We start from the raw sequence: 16,777 nt of genomic DNA, 5'->3' as shown, positions 1-16,777 counted from the left end.
CTAGGGCTTTTTATGTAGCCTGTTGTAAAACCAGGCAAATATCTAGATGAGTTGATGTACCCCCTGGAAGGCCTCTGTGTACCCCTGGTTGAGAACCACTGGACTATTGGTCTGACCAAGTATGGCCATTCTTATGATAATGATTAGAAAAAAATGCTTTAGAAAGAATTTCAATCACTGGAATTCTAAAAACATATTCAGAAAAATCAATCTTTGAACTGCAACAGAGGGCTTGTTCCAATAACTATTTTAACCAGAATTTACAGTTCCTAAGCAGTAAAGAAGTGATATTTAAATTTTAAAAGTAGAAGAAAGCACAGAGTATGTCAAACATCCTTCATAATAATATCGAGTAAATATATCTATCAACCATGTAGAGAAAACAGTAACAAAGCTAACTGTGATTGAGACAGGGCAACCACATAGCGAGGTTGGTACCAAACCTGGTGTTATTTCACACTCCAGAGATAACTAGAAGAACAAAAATCAATTCCACCTAAAAGTAAATTTGAAATACCAACCTCTATTACTATTCTCTCTCTGTGCTTAACAGCAGCAGATGCTTCTGCAGTTACCACAATCAAACTGGCACACAAGTAGAATTGCATGTTCAACAAAATTTGAATATAGGTACTTTGACGTTAAGGTGATTAGCATGGTATAAATCCCGCCAAAAGAATTAGTCTTATCACGAGAGATCTTTTGGAGGACTCCATCATTTATATCTGTTTTTGATACATAGAAAAAAATTATTAGTGCAACAGACCAGCAAAAATAAATGATATAAAAATAGAGACTTTTACAATATTGTTTGAGCATTCAGTTATACAAATAAATACAGAAAGGTTCCTATAGTAACATGAATCCATAATAGATGGAAGAGTCTGGAATATAGATAGAATGTTCTTGTCTCCATAACTGGTCACCAACATCAACATAAATTATTAATAGCATGGTCTAGTCTTGGCTATTCTCAGCTTCCTTCTCATTATGGCAGAAATTCTGCCCATATTGCATATAGGTGGCTCTAAGTAGTTAAGTGAACAGTAATCGAATTTCAAGTCATACACTTTGGAGCTATTCAAATGCAAGCAGTTCTTTAAAAGGAAAAATAATTATTTTTTGATGGCAAGAGTAAAGACAAACTGTCGTATAGTCTGGGAAGACACTGACCAAACAAGTATAGGAAATATCAATTCCCTTGGAAATACAGCCATCATATAACTTGGAGAGGAAAGCATCGTTTAATTTAGTGTAGAAGTTTTTCTAAAAACATTAAAAGAATCAGTCATACTCTTTAGATCATTTCTAACTAATACATAAACTCTTCTTGAGTGACTTTTTTTGTGTGCAAGATGTTATGCTGTTCTGTAATGGCTATTGCAGAAAATGCTGACTGATGCACTTGATTAAAGCTTAACATAGGACAGGTTTCTGTGCAATTACTTCTTTTCTCTGTTTTCCAGCATGTGTTCACTCCCTATTTTATAGAGGTTTTTTTTAAAATTACGTTTATTCTAAATTGCAAAGACAAAAAAATTGCTTTTAATACGGGTTCTTTTCCTAATTAATCCAGATTCTTACATGATGTACCTATCTCAGCACCGAGTCAGTCTATGGAATTTCAAGATATTACATAAAGCTATATAAATAAATTTAAAAATGGTCAATTTAGATTTTAAACTTATTTATCAGCTAGAATGGTAATTGATTAGATTTGCTGTTTTCTAATTATTTCATTTTACCAAAACCAATTCCAGACAGAAACACAGAAAATACAAGATCCAATTGACACTAATGACTGGTAGATTATTAATTAGTAAGAAGTTACTCAAACTAACCAATGTGAAAACAGTCAGAGATACTGTTTCATAAACATTTTATTTTTACTTTATCAAGTGTAGTTATAGATATACTTTAGAATTTTATAAAAAAGAGATAAAGTTTTACTAGTCAGGCATTACTACAGCATTCTTAAATCTTTGCACAAAGGAAGGGTAGGAGATCTTTTAGGTTTGAAGATTAGCAGAGAGAGAATCAGTGGAGTTCTACTGTATCAAATCTGCTAGTCCCATGACTGAACTCTGATCAGATTTTAAATCAACATGCCTCAAACAATTTGCATAAACAAACAAAACAGCAATGAAGTGGTTAGCATGTGTCACTCCATTTGCTGCTAAAATCTTCTGAAAAATTCTATTAATTCACACTGACATTCTATTAATATCATTTGGACATTATGGCCATAGAAGAAGTGCTTTTCTTGCTGACATTAGAATAAAGGTTAAAGAAATGCAGAAGTATTCATTTAATACTTTTGAGAACACTATTGATCTGTTCACCATTTATAAAATATATTCATGTTTAGAGCTTCAGCTAGTGTTTTACATTTCGTTTCTATTTTTATGAGAAAACATTTTACCAACAGTAAAAACACTTGAGCAAAATGTTTACTTCTATGTTAGTTACCATGACAGGAGAGTTCGTAAAATTAAGAGCACAAACATTCAAAACAGGAAGTGGCTTTTCATTATAAGAATCAATTTTTTATTTTTTTGTTTTTTTTACAGTGTAGTGATTGAAACATATTTGATTTGAGCACAGTGGAAATTTAACCTGCAAAATTGCTTTTGTATCACAATGTGCATCAGAAGGCGGCAACACAGCTGGTTCATAATAACTAGTTAAAATATTTATCTTTGAACACTGAATATTACAAATCCTTTAGAACACTATACACGTCACCTAATGTTATATACTGCTAGCCATCTTCTTATAATTTACATTTGCTTTATAAATGGTTTCTTTTAAAAATCATGTGGAAGGTACAAACAAGGTAAGTATTAAACTCAAGGCCTTGAAGTTTTACAAATAATTAAACCAATATATCAAAATGATCATAGCTCTGTGGTTACTGTAGCTGCTAGTCAGGTTCTGTAACACACTGCTCCACAATTTCGCGCAAGTTTGGATTCTCCATCGCAGCTGCTACTCTCTCTTTGTCATTTATTTGCTTGTTGACTGCAAAATATCAGATGAAAAGTTAGTGAGAGCCATTTTACTTAGCAATTCTTGTACAGTGCGGTAATCATCTAGCACAAAGTACTTGACTCTGCACTGAGGTAGGTCCCTGAAATCTTTGTAGACAAGAGCAATCTCAAGCAATGTGAACGGGAGGCAACAGACAAAAGGAATAAGAAATGGATTGTGGCATCTTTCTTCTATCTTATTTTAATTTTAAATATTTATAGGCGGGACTATAATCGCTTTGCTCTATGGTGAAGAGGACTAGGATTTGTATAATACACTTGTCTGAAGAAGTGCAGCGCAGGTAGAAATGGAGATGGCAAGAAAGACCTGTTCAAGGAGATGCTCCTGGCATACCGGAAACACACAGGAGTGGAAAAATGACATGAAAGTGGTGTTGAACTGGGAATCTTGGATGGAACAAAGAGGGATTAGCAGGGGATGAGGGGCAGAGAGGCAAGTGGGACAACGATCACACACAGCCACTAGACATCACTACCCCTTTCATGGCATTTCTAGTCCAGGAAAGGAATATGTAACACCCTGTTTATGCTGACTATTCTGCAGTCCTTAAGTAATATAAAATGTGTAGAGCCACATCCGACCTTAAATTCCTCTTAACCCTTCACAACAACTGGACCAGGCCTGCACAACATGCGGCCCGTGGAGCCTCACTGTGCAGCCCACGGGGGGATTCTAAATCCCGCGCACACGGCGCTCTGCGGGCAGCCCAGAGCCCTTTGAATCCCAGCCGCAGCCGGGATTTAAAGGGCTCTGCGCTGCCTGCAGTGGCGGGGAGCCCAGAGCCCTTTAAATCTCAGCCTCGGCTGGGAATCAAAGGGCTCTGGGCTCCACGTGGCTGCAGGCAGCTGAGAGCCCTTTGAATCCCAGCCGTGGCTCCAGCGGATGGGCTGGGGCTGGGATTTAAAGGGCTCGGGCTCCCCTCAGTAGCAGGAGCTCTGGGCCCTTTAAATCCCTGCCCTAGCCCCGCAAAGCTCTGGGTTCCCCCAGCCGCCGGAGCCCCGGGCCCTTTAATTTGCCCCTGAGGGCTCCCAGCCACCTCTTCAGCTGGGAGCCCCTGGTTGATTTAAAAATCAAGTATCACCTCCCCACCCCCAACCTTCCTTTTTGGCCCACAGCTGTTTTGGTGGGGCCGCGCTGGGGAAGGAAGGTTTGTTTCTGCAGGGCTGGGCGGTGCTGGGGCGGGGTGTTTCCGCGGGGCTGGGGGGGTATCGGCCCTCAGCTGTTTTCTTTGGAGTAATGTGGCCCTCGCCACTTAACGAGTTGTGCAGTCCTGTACTGGACAATATGGAACAAACAATGTATTTTGCTTCCTTGTAACAGAAAAGCCATCATTGAGACATAATAGCACTAATACTCATTTCTTACATCTGTGTCTGTATCCTGATCTTGGGTAGGAATTGTCAATGTTTAAATTTTATGAGCTCTAAATTTTGCTTTTAATTTATTAGGCGCCAATATCCCTGTATTTGGGAACTCGACTACCTGTTCCCATTGAAGTTTTGCTAAAGTTGCATAGATTTAAAGCCCAGAAGGTACCATTAGGATCACCTAGTCTCCCTGCCTGCAGACACAGGCTGTAGAATTTCACAAAGTGATTCCAGCATCAAGTCCATAACTTCTGGTTAAGCTAGAGTGTAAAAATCAAAAGTGGATGTTTAATAGCTCCTAGTGATGGAGAATCCACTGCATCCCTAGGTAAATTGTGTCAATCTGAATTTCTCTAGTTTCAGTTTCTAGCTATGTGACTGAGAGAAAAGAAAAAAAATCCCAAGCGCACCCCAAATTTTCCATGTTAAAAAACAACAACATTCTATTCAGGTTTAGAACAAAATAAGTGAAAGGTCAAAACCTGGCATGGGCAGAATCTTTCGTGGTTCTTTTTTATTTGGAAAAAATTTGATTTTAATAAAGACACAATTTTACAATTGAGATTTTCTATGGCACATGCTTGCCAGTCCAGTTCCTCCACATTTTAAAAACCATAATAAAAATAGTTTAGCATTAATACAAGATTGCAAAATCAACCACTCAAAGTCAAGAAAATCCAGAAATGTACTTAGCTGCACATATGCAATACTTCCTATTTATTTCCCCCCTTTTTAAATGTAATCCTCGATATCTCCAGTAATATATACTAGATGTGCAACATGAACAAGTTTGAATTTCATTGCAGCAACTTAAAATTTGAGATTTCCCAGTGGCGTGCTTCATCCTGCAACTATGACACTGCATTAATTCCTAGGGTGGTGGGCCCCACACAGAGTCTGAAGCCACAGTCATTCAATTTATAAAAATCCACTTACTGTCCTCCTCAGTGGAATGGGCACCTTCAGATATATAAATTTCCAACTAGATAAGAAATAAACAATGTTAGCCACACACATGAATAGCTGTACCCCTGCACACTGTTGGGAAAGAGAAATCTCTGTACAAAGTATGCACACTGATTTAACAATTAACATTTGTGAACCATCCTACCCTGTTGTACACAATAGGCAGGTCTCAAGCTTTTTCATCATCTAGATTTTACGAGAATGTCTTACAGGCATCTCCCCTCCAATTCACAGCCCTATTGGTGGTCAAGCTGAGATAACCATATCAGTTACTTACATGGCTAAGTATTACTAGGAAAGTACTTCAGTGTATGTTTAGTTTCCTTTCAATGCCGTTAAGCAGCTGGAAATGGGGAGGACAGCCAGCACTATCTTGCCAGCCAGCTCTCTGTAACCCACAAGCTAGTGTTCTGTAGAGCCTGATTTTAGGAGCTGTTTGTCTAGAGGCGACAGGAACTGCAACAGTCACTTCCATGGACAGCTTATTTAAACACATTTGGAAAATAATCCCCTTTCAGGGAGGAAATCCTAAGTGATATTTACCACCCCCCCCCCATCCTTTAAAGCTCCTTGTCACATCATTCTCAACTTCTGCCGGGGGGGCTAATGGGGCTCTCCTGTGAAAGTGTCAATGCAGTGTGATGCTGGCCACTGCCAGCGGATATACTGGACTAGGTAGACCACTGGCCTGATCCAATATGGCAATCCCTGTGTTCCTATTTAAATTATAGGAATAAGAAATCTCATTTCAAATCCTGGCTCCATTCCTACCTCTTCAGTGCTTACAAATTCTCCGAGCAAACTCACTATAAGATCCCATTTCCCTTTTTTTCGTTTGTTTGTTTTGCAGAGAATCTTCACAGGAACTGTGGAGGGCACCTTTATTCCTTAACTGGAGTCAGAATTCAAACTGATGCTGGCACGTTACTCACTACCTTACTTTCAGGTCACCTTGTCTCGCTTACTCACTCAGGAATCATTGGAGACAACAACAACCGGTTATTCCAAAAGTACAAACAAACCCAGTAACTAGTTAAACATTAATAAAATTCACAATGCCTGGACGCTTTGAAATGTTCCTGTGGCCCATAATTCTTTCCCTTGAAGGCATTAGGAGGACTTAGATAGATATTTGGGGTTGTTTGTTTTAAGATGTCCGGTATTTTCCACAATCCATCCCCACCAGTGCACTATTTAAAAACACCAACAGACCTTTTTGACCACAATTTTAAAACTAAGTAAGCAATCTTGCAGTTTGTTTTGTTTTTTAAGTTTGTCATTTGGTATTGGGCATACATCCACACACAATCTCATATGAGAATGGTAGAAATGAATACTTTACCTTGTGCTTAAAAGGCAAACATCTCTGAAGTTTTATTCGCAAACAAAGCCCTGTTTAAAAACAATAAAAACCATTTTTTTCATTTGTAAGTTCAAGGAGTTCTGTGGATGATTTAAACAATTATTTTGGTCTACCTAATTTCCAGTGGACATACATCTACCTCACAAAATCCATCAATACAACTGGCAATTGTCACCCCTGCAGCATTCTCAGCAGAAAGACAAATGAATGACAATGGACACCCTCTGACTCCAATATATGGTTCTTCCAGATCATCGAGGATCAGGCAGGATGATAGGGAAGGCTGTTTGACCTAGAGAGAGACTTTAGTCTCCAAGCACCTTAGAGAACTATCACTCCTCTCCTCTCGTCTACATTCCTGTACTAGAGGTTCTTTCCTACTATTGTGGCTGCACTTAACTTCTGCGGAGTACATAATGCAGCTATTTCTTTCGGAAGATTGCTGAATCAGAGGGGTAGCCGTGTTAGTCTGGTTCTGTAGGTGCGGGCCGAGCGACATATTGGCTGCCGCTTCCAGCAGCTCCCATTGGCCTGGAGCAGCGAACCACGGCCAGTGGGAGCCGCGATCGGCCGAACCTGCAGACCCGGCAGATAAACAAACCGGCCCGGCCCACCAGGGGCTTTCCCTACACAAGCGGCGGCCCCATTTTGAGAACCACTGGTTTTCATGTAACATTCAAACACAATGTTATCTAAATTAGGTCTTTCTATTATACCCATCACCGTTGAAACTATATGCTTTTAGTGATAAATTAGGAGATTAGATTTCAGATGTTTCTCTCTAGGTTAGTTGCACGTAATGTGTTCATCTTCGTAATCATTAGCATAGGGCAGACAGATGAAGAGGATGCTTGAATCCACTAGAGAGTATGACATAACAGGCAAGCACCCAGTAATTCTTTGGGACAGAAGACCACTACGAGTATGTGACCCATTTTTAAACGACCTGGAGATTCGTCACTGGACTGACCAGGAGACACTCTCAGTTACAGCAATAACTACCATAACTCTCCCAGCTACCAGTTCCTTTCAGAGAGTAAATATCCAGGCAGTCAGAGACTTCTTAAAAATATATTTGTTTATTCTAAATTGAAAGAAAGTAAAGAGTGCTCATGCACAGGTTCGGAGCACCCTGCCAATTAGTTAAAACAAAATGCAATACCATCAGCTCAACCTTTCTGTCAAGCAGCAGTAGAAATACCAACACCTCAATATACTGGCCCATGCCTCAAAAATCACTTGAAATAAATAGGCCCTCCAAGATGCCCTGGAAGTCTGGGCTACTTCAGAACAGGGACAGGAGGGGATTCCAGAGTCCTGGGGCCTTTATGGAGAACACCCTGGCAGCCATTCCTCTCTCTATTATATCTAGGCTTGGATTAGATTTTTAATTGGTATATGTCACTAAATGTCGATCTCAATGTACACATACAAATCAATGAAAAATATATTTCCATTGATAAAAATAAAAATTTACAAATAGGTACAGTAAGAAAAATTATGCTTGAGAACTTATTTGAGTTTGACTTAAGGATATTTACTTTAGATATTTTGACACTTGATGTTGACAATATGTGTTTTAATGGTTACAAAGCTTTTACTTTTTGGATCGCAACATGTCATTAAATAATTATCTGACCCCCCCCCCCCCATTACCAGCCCAGCCCATAATTTTCCACAAAGTAAAAAACTGTAATTTTAAAAAGCTTAAAAATAAGCATTGATATTATCTGTCAAAATTGAAAAATAAAATAAAATAAATTCAATTCTGCCAAACCCGGTTCTCTCAAGGAGGATAGAAATTCAGCACCACACAGACCATAACTCTCAGTAGGCTGGTCCCAGGCTATTTAGGGTCTAGTAGGTAAAGAGACGTAAAACACCAATTTAAAAGCAAGTAGTCTGTGCTCGAGAGGAACTCTGACAAACTGCTTATGGCTCATACTCTTACATGTGCTGCATAGCTGCTTAAATATACTTGCTGTAGCTCTTTCCTTTTACAGAATGAGGAACTGGAGAAACAGAGGTCACTCGGAACACAAGAACACAAAGTCTGGGGAAATCAAACCGTGGCAGTCAAGTTCACAGCCCTCTAAAACAGTCAGCTACTTTACTTCTCAAAAATCAGAGTAAAAATCTTCAGACTATTTAAATATATATACTGTAAGAAATACTCATAGAATCTGTTTTTTGTAAGGGCTTTTCTACACCAGCAAATTGCCTGGAATAGCTACTGTGGAATAGTTATTCCATACTAGCTCCCAATATGAACACTCTTATTCTACACAAAGGCACTAAGTGTGGAATAGAAGAGTGTCTATACAGGGAGGTAGCATGACCAACTACTGTGCTTCAAATTCACACCCTATTTTATCTGAAAATCACTTCCCTATGTAGATAAGCCCATAGTAAATAATTAGGTAGCTGACAGTCCTAAAATGGGCCGATTAATTCGCAACCATTTGTACTTCACTTTCCCATACAAAGACGTCGGGTGATACTTCAGCATGATTTGCCTCTTGGTTAAATTCAAAAACATTTATTTTCCTTTAAGGAAAAAAAGTATTTAAAATGTAAAATGAGAATCCTTTGTCCGTGTTAACTTAGAATTATACAGCTTGCTAATCTTGATATGTTATATCTAAGCAGCATAACTTCAGAGAGCTGAAGTCTAGTTTCATCACAGGAAGGAAACAGGATAAACAACATCTCAACTAAGCACATAAAGAAAATAAGCAACAGAAGTAGAATCTTGTTCTACTTTGTGATCTTTTAATAGTACATAAGAGGGTTTGTTTCTATTTTTAAGATCTGACAAACTGCTTTTCTTTAAACTTCTGTAGTAATGCCGGAACCATGCAACATTTCGGACATACCCTTCTAGCCCAAGTAAAAATCGACTCCTATCAGCTTTTCATATTCAGGAGGATACAAGCTGGGTAAATATACAATCCCTAGATTGTAATCAATAAAAATTAAAAATATAACTTCAATTTTTAACAGACCTAGACACAGGAGTCATCACAGATCTAATCCCATTGTATTTTCTTCAGTGGAGTTTCGCATGAGTAAGAACTGCTGAAGAGAGCCCGATATGTTATTTCTCTTAAATCAGTGAAGATTAATCTCTCAAGACAAGACTACACCATAAGCCACATTGCTTTACTCCCTATTCATCATATACTAAAAGGCACAGTATTACTCAACAATCACTGTTCCACATTCATTTCAACACTAATGCTTCCCCTTTCCCCATTATTTCTAAAGTCTGGCCACCAGTTATCTAAGGCAACCTTCGGCTGCTTAGCTAAGAAGCAACAAGGCAAATACTGAAGCCCTATCTGTACTGTGACTTGCTAAACATTTTTAAACACCTAGAGCAACAGTAAGCTGTTAAATGGTTTACTTCCACACCATATTGCAGCTACACCTCAACACCAATATAACGCAACCCGATATAATATGAATTCGGATATAACGCAGTAAAGCAGAGCTCCGGGGGGGCGGGGCTGCACGCTACAGCAGATCAAAGCAAGTTCAATATAACGCGCTTTCACCTATAACACAGTAAGATTTTTTTGGCTCCCGAGGACAGCGTTATATTGGGGTAGAGGTGTTTATTCAGAAGTTGTGCTCTAGATTACCTTAAAGGGACTAGTCCAGTATCATTGTCTGCATTACCATACGTAGAAAACCTCTGGCTACACTGAACTGTAAAACAGTGGTAGGTCCATATCCGCGACAATACTATTCAACCTAGTATGGCTAGGACCTAATAAGCAGCAATCATGTACATGTAACTCACAATTCCTTTTCTTCCTCTCTTAACTCAGTGCTTCTTGGAACTACCAAATCATGAAGAGGATTTCTGAAAGCCATCATCCCTGAACAAGACCTACAGGATCTTTTTGCTTCATAAAATGCTATTCAATTTAAGAAATATTGCAATATTTCTTTTGACTGCTTTGTATAATGCTTTCTAATATACAAGTCCAAGCAAAAAAAAAAAAAGGGAAAAAATACTTTATTTTTATTAGTGTTACTCATATGAACCTCCATTGCATTTGGTTTACTGCTGCACATTTTAGAAGAAAACTATTCGGCCATTTAAGGAAATATGAAGCTTACCAATGAGAGTTGCCAAAGAACAATGAGGTACTGTTGGTGTAAACCTGATAATAACGAGATACTCATCTTCCCCTATCTCGTGCACTTCAACACAACTTTCCGTTACCACTTCCAGTTCTTCTAAAGTGTTAGGCTTCTCTGGATCCCGGATAGTTCGAATTATATCTAAAGCAGAAGGACATACACCAGAAATGAAATACCTTTTACAAATTAGATGATTAGAGAAAAAGTCATAGGTTTTTAACAAGTTGTTCTTCCCAGCCTAATTTTTTCAACTCCTCTCCAGGAGAGGCCTGGTTACTGAAACATCTTGCTGACTCTTCGGCTTGCATCCGAAGAAGTGGGTATTCACCCACGAAAGCTCATGCTGCAAAACGTCAGTTAGTCTATAAGGTGCCACAGGATTCTTTGCTGCTTTTGCTGACTCAGTTCACCTAAGAGAAGCACAAACCAAAGCACCTGTACCTTACCATGTCTGCTCCTCTCCATACAGTGCAAACATTTCTACAGTTCATGGTCAAAGAACATAGCATTTTACTACCTACAAATGGAGTCCATCAGCTCTGCACTGTTTTGACAGGAAAAACATAGTCCTTATCCACAACACAGTATGAATTTAGTTTATAGTATTATCTTATTACATCAAACCCTTTACACAGGGCAATGTGATTGTTGATACCTCTCTCTTACTGAAATTGGTATGCTTAGCACTTCACAGAAGAGTAAGAAAATAAGATCCTTGACTTGAGGAACTTCTGATATATGGGTCAAATTTTGCAAGATTCTAAGCCACTCTTACTCCCAAAAAGGTTAATAGAAGTTGGAGAGACTAAGCATTTTCCAGGATGAAGTGCTTTACAGTGTAGATTCAAAACTATTACAAATGCTAAAGGATAATTCACAACTCGAAAAAGAGGTATCCTCCTGTTCATAAGTTTAGATCATCCGATCACTGGACAGAAACAAATCTATACAATTTCTGTGAACAAATATTTACAGTGAGGAAACCATGAACAAATGACAGGATAAAATTTGTTTGTATGATCTGTCAACAGTTGCAAATAAAGAATAAATTTGTAAAAATCATTATCTGATTAATTTCAGATTAATCCAACCTTGTTAACAACCTTTTTTTTTTTTTCTTTTAAATCAACCTACTATAGATGTGGCTGGCTAGAGCCCATTCTACCTAACCTGCTTTTTTTGTTTTGTTTTTTTTTTAAAAAAGGGGTATGCCATGCAAACAACCCCAAGCTTTCAGTGGAAAAGCATTCCAGCAATGAATGAACTCAGAGTGTGCAAAAGGACTTTGATTACATTGTTTGAGTACTCAGTGTGGTCATCTCAACTGGCTTTATATTCTGCCCGTAGACGGCATGAGAAGTCATTTTCTAAAAGTAATATCTCAAAGCCCTTTGGTGAATACAATATTCACCCTACATGTGTGATAGCATTTAATGCTGGCAATAAAAGCTAATATTGAATCAAATACCGTAGTCACCTTTTCACAAACTTGTTAATATATAAATGGGCCAAATTCAGCCCTGTTGTAATGCCATTAACTACAGTGGAGTTACACAAGGGCTGAAACTGACCCTGCCATGAAGTTTTACTGACAGTCAGTGACTCATCAGTTTACACAGTGAACTTAATGTATGTCCAGGATGATCTGATGCATAATAAAAATCAAGAATCAGAATGCCTTCTTCCCAGTAAAATTCATCTCTGAACAGTGTTAAGATTTTAGAGTTACTCAGGGCTGCCCAGAGGATTCAGGGGGTCTGGGGCAAAGCAATTTTGGGGGCCCCTTACATAATTTTTTTTGCAATACTATAGAATACTATATTCTCGTGGAGGCTGCTGTGGGGCCTGGGGCAAATTGCCCCACTTGTCCCCCACTCTGGGCAGCCCTAGAGTTACTTAATATATTAAAAAGGCTATGTTTCAGATAGCATATGGGATCCAAATACAGTTAAACCCTGTTATCTCGACGGCCTAGGGGTTTGCCAAAAGCCGTCGAGATAACCAATGATCGAGATAAACCCCTATCCACCCCCCCACCCCCTCCCTGCCCCCTTACCGCGCTGCCTGCACGTGGCTGGATCCGGCAAAGCGGAGCCGGGCGGACGGACGGGCAGGGAAGCGGAGCCGGCGGGCGGGCGGCAGGCGAAGCCGGGACCAGGTATGTGGGGCGGGGACGGGCAGGGACCAGGTATGCGGGGCCGGGCGGGCGGGGACAGGCAGGGACCGGGTATGCGGGGGCGGGGAAGCGGGGACCGGCGGGCGGGGAAGCGGAGCCGGCGGGCGGGCGGCAGGCGAAGCCGGGACCAGGTATGTGGGGCGGGGACGGGCAGGGACCAGGTATGCGGGGCCGGGCGGGCGGGGGGGGACAGGCAGGGACCGGGTATGCGGGGGCGGGGAAGCGGGGACCGGCGGGCGGGGAAGCGGAGCCGGCGGGCGGGCGGCAGGAGAAGCCGGGACCAGGTATGTGGGGCGGGGACGGGCAGGGACCAGGTATGCGGGGCCGGGCGGGCGGGGACAGGCAGGGACCGGGTATGCGGGGGCGGGGAAGCGGGGACCGGCGGGCGGGGAAGCGGAGTCGGCGGGCGGGCGGCAGGAGAAGCCGGGACCAGGTATGTGGGGCGGGGACGGGCAGGGACCGGGTATGCGGGGCCGGGCGGCCGGGGACAGGCAGGGACCGGGTATGCGGGGGCGGGGAAGCGGGGACCGGCGGGCGGGGAAGCGGAGCCGGCGGGCGGGCGGCAGGAGAAGCCGGGACCAGGTATGTGGGGCGGGGACGGGAAGGGACCAGGTATGCGGGGCCAGGCGGGCGGGGCCAGGCAGGGACCGGGTATGCGGAGCCGGGCGGACGGGCGGGCGGCGAAGCGGAGCCGGCGGGCGGGTACGCGGGGAACCGCGGGGCTGGGGAGCCGGGGAGCGGGCGGCTGGGGACGCGGGAAGCGGGCGGCTGGGGAACCGCGCGGCTGGAGAGCCGGGGAGCCGGCGGCTGGCGACACGGTGGGTCGGGGACGGGCTCGAGATATTAGGGTTCGGCAAATCGACATAACGGATGAGAAACTCATAAGACAAAGAGGGAGTTTGGCGGTTCCACTTGTAAACCGTCGACTTAATAGGATTGGCAAGTTAACCGAGGTCGACATAAATGGGTTCGACTGTACTGAGTATCTGAATTAATACCAATGAAAAGCGTGCCACTGATGACCCACTCAAATCTGCAAACATCCCCCTCTCCATCAGTAATTACAACAGAATGGCTCTAGAATGGTGTGCACAAGGGCTTCAATCTGGCCTCCAATTCAGTATTTGCTATTTTTTGCCCTTCTAGCTACAAACTAAATCTAAACTTGATTTATAATGTATGGAAGAAATGCTTTTGCCACCAGATTTGGTTTTAATATTTAGATTGTGAACTAGATGACTTGTGGTTTGGAATTGCTCCTATGTTTATAGGAAAATACTACTACAAACATAGTATTTTTATTGCATTGTTTTACAACTGTCTTGGAGAGCTGGAGATTAAGGATGGAATTTACAAAGGAGCTAGAATCCATGTAAAGAGCCACAGAGGACCCTAAAATTGGATAACAAATATTTAACACCTCAGCAGAATCTTTACTAGTTACAATCACTAGGATAAAAGTTACAGGGGCTATCAAGACTCACCTTCTGAGCACATACTGATTGCCCCCACCCATCACTTGCTCCTCAGGCGGAGGGCTCCTCTCCACCCCCTGGCCTCACCCCCCTGCTCCTCTCAGCCCCCTGGCTGGACCCAGTGCACCTCCGGCTCTGGGCAGTCTCTGCTTCCCATCACCTGTGGGGCCCTACCGCTCTCCCAGGAGCTGAGCTGTCTGGGACTGGTGCAGAAGCCTGGCCAGTCTCAGCCAGGTGTGTGGGGAGGGGATGGGAGGGGGGGCTTGCCTGCATCTTGAGAGAGCCTGGCCAGGATAGGCCTTGGCCACTCCTGAGGGGCCAGTGAGTGTGGCCAGGAGGCAGGGAGTGGTTCTCTGGGGAGTGCTGGGCTGTGAGGTGGCAGGGAGGATGTGTGTGTGTTGAGGCACCAGGGAGTGGGGGTTCTGTGGGAGGTGCTGGGCAGTTGTGGTGAGGCTGTGGGCAAGGATGGTGTTGTGCAGGGTGCTGTGCATATGTGTGTGTGTGGGGGGGTGGGCATAGCAGGTACAGGGGGGCTCTGGCCGCAGGGAATGGGGGGGAGGGGTTCCGGTGTTGGGGGCGGGGATAACTGTGGCACAGCAGGGGCCCGCCCCCAAGGGGAAGGGGCATGCTGGCAGCACAAGGCTGGCTGGGCCACTGTGCATCTGGCAACTGCTGGTTTGTAAATAGTGCCCTCGTGCTGGGCTGGGAGGAGCGGGGCTGCCCCTATCATGCCATGCCCCAATGCCTCTGGCTGGCTCCTCGCTCTGGGGGACTAATGTCCCCGCAACATGCTCCATTACCTCCATGGGGGCCTACAAATATATTTGGCACCTGGCCCACATCAAGTTAATCTGGCCTGTCAGCCCTTTCTGGAGCTACTAGTCTCACACTAACTGCCAAGGGTGTCTGGCCTGTGCCCTAGCCAGAGGGATGAAGTAACAAGGTAACTTCCCAGTGTAAGTGACCCTGAGAGTGGTTCACCTTACACCAGAGCTGAACAGTGGGGACAGCTTCCCACCCTCCACAGATCTCAAAGCCAGGTGGGTCCCCAGGCACCTCTCTCTCTGCCCCACTGCACCTGGGCACCAACAACCCATCCCAAAGCTCTCAGTATCCAGAGCACTCACCCACCCCTTCCTCTAGAGCAGCCACCCACCTGCCGGGGCACCGACCATCCGTCCCTCCCCAGGACAACCACCCGCCAGGGGCACCGCTCCCCCCGGGGCACCAACCCATGTGCCCCTCCCCAGGGCACCCACCCACCCAGGCACCGCTCCCCCCGGGGCACCCACCCACCCGGGCACCGCTCCCCCCAGGGCACCCACCCGCCTCACAGGACTGGAAGGGACCTCGAGAGATCACCTAGCCCGGCCCCCGCACTCGGGGCAGGGCTAATTACCCAGAAGCGCCGCTCCCCGCTCACAGCCCAGCCCAGCTCAGCCCAGCCCCCCTCTCCCCGATAGTCACCATACACCTCGAGCGCTCTGTCCTGCTCCATGGCCGGGCTGCCCTGCGCATGGTACCCGCTATGGAGCCCGGAGAGCCACAGCACCCTGCCCAGCGTGTGCGACAACAGCCCGGACACCAGCGACATCCTTCCGCTCCGCCATTGGAGAGAAACAGCCCCGCGCGGCCACCGTCCCTGCTGCCCTCCTCGGCAGCTTCCGGGTAGGAGACGGCGACCGGGCGGGGCCAGCCCACGAGGGGCGGGGCATAGAGGGCACGTTTGGGTGTAAACCTGGCTTGAGCTTTGCAACGATTCAGTGTGTTAAAGCCCTTCCCAGGTTGGGGAGATCAGCCTGGCAGTAGCCCCTAAAACATTCCTACTTGTGCAGGGTTTGTTATCAGCGTTTGTGTGGTGGGGTGCAACCCCTGCACGGTGACACAGCACGTTCTAGCCATGTGCAGAGTCTTCCCCAGGAATTGAAATTAGAGGGGGTGTTTGAATTTACGGGGAGGGAGAAAGAAGGGCTGGAAAACGACTACATTGGCAAAACTGCGGGGGTAGCTAGGTGACCACTGGAGGAGGATGGGGCAGTTGGCGGGGTCTAGGGAAATCCCTCAGTGCTGTCAATGTAGTTTAGTGGCTGAAACAATCTGGATTTGAGCAGGTCTGAAATCCCATCCAGCACAGGGCAAGAGTAGTACCTAGGCTCTGGTCTTGCAACAACCTCTACTGGCACAGTCCCCTTGCTTTCAGCTGCCAACTCAATGCGGAACGGGGGCC

At 44.2% G+C, this 16,777-nt stretch overlaps 1 protein-coding gene and 1 long non-coding RNA gene across 2 annotated transcripts; one reads left to right on the top strand and one right to left on the bottom strand.

The window, feature by feature from the left end:
• Positions 1-2,524: 2,524 nt before the first annotated feature.
• CIAO2A (cytosolic iron-sulfur assembly component 2A) lies at positions 2,525-16,222 on the bottom strand. The gene is made up of 5 exons (XM_044980449.1): positions 16,018-16,222; positions 10,876-11,040; positions 6,727-6,776; positions 5,355-5,400; positions 2,525-3,021 (listed from the first exon to the last, which is right to left on the bottom strand). Exons 1-5 carry the CDS (start codon positions 16,142-16,144, stop codon positions 2,924-2,926), a joined length of 486 nt encoding a protein of 161 aa, XP_044836384.1. The 5' UTR covers positions 16,145-16,222; the 3' UTR covers positions 2,525-2,923.
• Positions 8,754-10,885, top strand: LOC123344342. The gene is made up of 3 exons (XR_006572524.1): positions 8,754-8,910; positions 9,591-9,686; positions 10,581-10,885. It is a non-coding gene; the product is annotated as an uncharacterized LOC123344342 (long non-coding RNA).
• Positions 16,223-16,777: the final 555 nt, after the last annotated feature.

The sequence above is a fragment of the Mauremys mutica genome, chromosome 11 (assembly GCF_020497125.1).
Source record: "Mauremys mutica isolate MM-2020 ecotype Southern chromosome 11, ASM2049712v1, whole genome shotgun sequence".
In the NCBI taxonomy this organism is placed as follows: domain Eukaryota; kingdom Metazoa; phylum Chordata; order Testudines; family Geoemydidae; genus Mauremys; species Mauremys mutica.
This window is presented reverse-complemented; position numbering and strand designations above follow the sequence as displayed.